The sequence below is a fragment of the Pteropus alecto genome, unplaced genomic scaffold (assembly GCF_000325575.1).
Source record: "Pteropus alecto unplaced genomic scaffold, ASM32557v1 scaffold49, whole genome shotgun sequence".
NCBI classification, from domain to species: Eukaryota; Metazoa; Chordata; class Mammalia; order Chiroptera; family Pteropodidae; genus Pteropus; species Pteropus alecto.
Window position 1 is genome coordinate 484,946 of NW_006443131.1, and position 3,662 is coordinate 488,607.

The 3,662-nt window shown below is 64.5% G+C and overlaps 1 protein-coding gene across 2 annotated transcripts in view; it reads right to left on the bottom strand.

Annotated features, from left to right (window-relative positions):
- HFE (homeostatic iron regulator) overlaps positions 1-3,662 on the bottom strand; it is a 7,623-nt gene that overhangs the window by 1,833 nt on the left and 2,128 nt on the right. The window contains exons 1-4 of one of the 2 annotated variants that reach the window (XM_006923481.3): positions 2,543-3,652; positions 1,421-1,703; positions 985-1,284; positions 5-280 (exon numbers count right to left, since the gene is read on the bottom strand). In XM_006923481.3, the coding sequence (XP_006923543.2) occupies positions 5-280; positions 985-1,284; positions 1,421-1,703; positions 2,543-2,740 (1,057 nt within the window). In that variant the 5' untranslated portion in view covers positions 2,741-3,652. Of the gene's footprint in view, positions 1-4; positions 281-984; positions 1,285-1,420; positions 1,704-2,542; positions 3,653-3,662 lie in introns of those variants that run through there. The other variant, XM_025040868.1, reaches the window with a different exon arrangement.

The window sequence follows — 3,662 nt, forward strand, 5'->3', positions numbered from 1 at the left end:
GTACCCCATGCGGCAGCGAGGGGCTGTGCCAGGCCGGGGTGCTCCACGTGGCAGGTGTACTTCCACTCCTCCCCAGGAAGCGTGGCCACGGCCACCCAGGCCTGGTAGGTCCCGTCCCCACTGGGCAGCACGTCCTCGGGCCCCACGTCCTTGGCAGCCACTGGCTGCCTGTCCTTCAGCCACCTCATGCTGATGTTCTGGGGGTAGAAGCTCTGAGCTCGACACCACAGAGTGGTCACTGTGGGGGCCACGTGACGCGTCACCTTCACCAGAGGAGGCGCTGGATGGGTAGGAAGAAGCGTCTGGACGGGGGAGACCCTCCCACACCACAAACACCAGAACTGTCACCTCCCTTCCTCTGTGTGTGGGTAGCGGATATCCTGCTCGGGCACGTCGCGCTGCAGAGACACTGTGTGCTTTGAAACAAGTCCCAAGATTCTGCTCTGAGATGGTGCCACATGGAGGACAGTCACGGCCGTGTCAGCCTGTCCTCTCGTCCCATACGTGAGGATGTGGCCCTGTTGGCCACATCTTCCCTTCTTTCATATATTAAGTTGGATCCTATAAAATCGCCCTTTATGCGGGTGGAAAATGACTGGGTGCTGTCGGCACCGGCACCGGGTCCAAGCTGATAAGTACGCTCATGAGAAGTGGCTTAGAGACGGCCAGCCTGCAGGGACCCTGGCCACGTTCTGTGAAAGTAACCTTTGACCTGCTGCTACCCGGTGTCAGCGTGGTAACCGACATCTCTGCTTCTGAGAGGTGAAAACGCAAGCACGGGTCGTGGTTACAGGGAGAGGCCACAGATACTTCTCGTTGGCCATATCCATGGAGAAAAGGTAAAACCACGACATGTGCCTGTCACACATCTCACTTCTAGGGTGCAGGCCTTGGACCTCAGCACGTTCCCGGAAACCCCAGTGGCGTCCGTGCCCGCGCCCGTCCCCCCGTCCCCAGAGGGTAGGGCAGAGACGCTCAGTGTACCTCGCTGGTCCAGGACCCCTGTCCCCAGCTCCAGCAGCTGTTGCAGCTGCTCGGGGCAGTCCCGCTGCAGGTAGGCCCTGTTCTGCTTGGCCCGGATCCTGATCTCTTCCCACTCCAGCTTGGTGGCCTGGGCCCTGGGCTCCGCTGCTCTCCAGTCCAGCGTCTCCGGGCGGAACGTGAGATGGTCCTCCCCGTCGAGGCCGTACTCCCAGAAGCCCCTGGTGCCGTTGCCCTCGCGCACCTCGCAGCCCAGGACGACCTGCAGGATGTGGGGCTCCGGCACCACCTCCAGATTCGTGACTGAAACCAGAGGAGGAGGGCCCTGTTCGCGCCGTCCCGGGGTGGGTGTGGGGGGACCTCGGGAAGGTAACGCCCTCCTCCCCGCCCCCCAGGCGGCTCCCTCGAGGAGCACCTTGTGGGAGGGCCCCCCACGCACCCCTGCTCTGGTTGCAGTTGTCCATGATGGTCCAGAAGTCAACGATGAACATGTGGTCCCAGCCTTTCAGACTCTGGCTCAGCTGGAGCCACAGCTGGCTGGAAACCCTGTCCCTGACCCAGGCAGCACGGGGCTCAGCCTGGCGACTCTCGTGATCATAGGACACAAACAGCTGGTCGTCCACGTAGCCCAGGGCCTTGAACAGGGGCAGCCCGAGGTCAGGGTTCGAGGCACCCATGAAGAGGTAGCGCAGACAGTGTGCCCCTGGGGAGAGAACGGGCCTCTGTGGGCCCAGTAGGACTGGAGCCGAGGCCCACATGCCCCCCAGGGACGCGCTGTCTGCCCCCTTGCATGCTCTCCCTCCAACGCCTATGTCTGCCACCCCCTGGTACACGCCCAGTTGTGGCAGGCTCAGTTGTGGCAGGCTCTCTTGGAGCCAACAGGCTCTCGAGAACCCCAAGTGTCTCGAGCTACGGCGCCGAGCTCAGGAGCTGGTGCTTGGAGCTGGTCCTCGGAGACGATGAGGTCCGAGGCCCGCGGAGCGTGCTGCTGAGTGTGACTGCCTCCACCTCCCAGCCCCTTCCTGTGTGTCTGTGGTGGCTGTTAAATGCTGGACCTGCTGACGAGAGCCCCCATAGCCAAAAAGGACCAGACCTCCAGGCCAGCACGCTTCCCTGCACTGTCCCTCCATCACAAAGCGGGGGACGTCGGCGATGGACCCCAGGGCGCGGAGGGCGCTCAGCGCAGGCCTGCTGGACGAGTGGACGGCGATGACTCCGACATGCCAGTCTCCGGCCCTGAGCTCCAGACTCCGATACCCAAATGCCTACAGCGACCCCGCCAGCAGACAGCTGATGGGAACCCAAAACTTAGTAAGTCTCAGACTGCTCTTTCTGCTTTCGTCATGTCAGAAATGGCATCACCTGTCACGCCGTCACCAGGCCCCAAACGCAAACTATTAAACGACAGAGCCGCCTCGGTCTCTCTCTCACCCACACGCGGGTCCTTCAGCGGCTCCCTCCAAAGTGTGTCCAGAGAACCACTGGCCCTCGCCACCGCCCTGCTGCCACCTGCCCGGTGTCACGGCTGTTACCGCTGCCCCCTGCACCCCGCTTTCCTCACGCCATCGGAAGCTGTGATGGCACACGTCTCTCGCCAGCCGGAATCCCCACGGCCGCCCGCCAGACCTGGGAGCCCTGCGCGTGGCTCCCTCGCTGTGGCATCACCCGTCCTGGCCCCCGAGGCCCGGTGCCCCCACCGGGCCTGGCTCGTTCTCCAGCACCGCGACTGGCAACCAGGTGGGGCGACAGTCAGCCACATTCGGCAGACGTTTTGGTTGTCACACCTGGGGCAGTGCTGCTCGCATCTAGTGAGCGGAGGGAAGGGACGCTGCTAGCCACCCTGCAGTGCACGTGACAGTCCCCGTGATGACAAGTCACTGTGCTGAGGTCGCAAGCCCCACTTCCCCTGCCAGGCGCACTCGGCTCCTCCCAGCCGGTCGGCATCACCCTCACTTCCTTTGGTCCCTGCTCAAAGGCCAGCCGGCGAGCTCCAGCCCCACAGCACCATCTGTCGCCTGCAGTCACCCTCCCGCCCCGCCCAGCCCCACGGGAAAGCTACCTGTCAGGACTCTGCCCGTTTCCTCCCCTGGGTCTGACACCACAGCTCGGCTGGCACCCCTTCCCCACGATGAATGAGGAAGCCTGGCCTGCCACATCGAACCCCACAATCGACCTCCATTGCGGTGTGACCTTTAACAACTGAAGCCCTGAGGCGGGGACACAGGCTCCAGGGTGACCCCGAGCACAATCACCAGGGAGCAAACCAGGCCTCCCTCCCGACATCCGTGCACACGGCCACACTCGGGGTGCCCCGAGGCTGTGACCAGCGTGGACAGGCCACGCCTGCTCCACAGTCAGCATCAGGGTGCAAGGGGCTCTTGAGGGGGACACCGCGCGCAGTCCACCAGCCCCGGCGGCGGCCCCTGTGTTAAGGCCGAGGGGCGCTCCGGCCGCGGGGGCCCTGGGTGAGGACCTCCGGGGCGGGGGGACGAGGAAACACGACAAACACAAACGCTGGTAGAGGCGAGAAACCCCAGACCCAAGTCGAGGGACCCTCAAGCCGAGCTCGGCCTCCAGGAGAAACGGGGAGACTGACGTCCAGACGCCCGGGGTCGGGGCGAGGGTGGCCCCGGGTGCAGCTCCCACGGCGCGGCCCCGCCCACTTCCGGGACCCCGCGCCG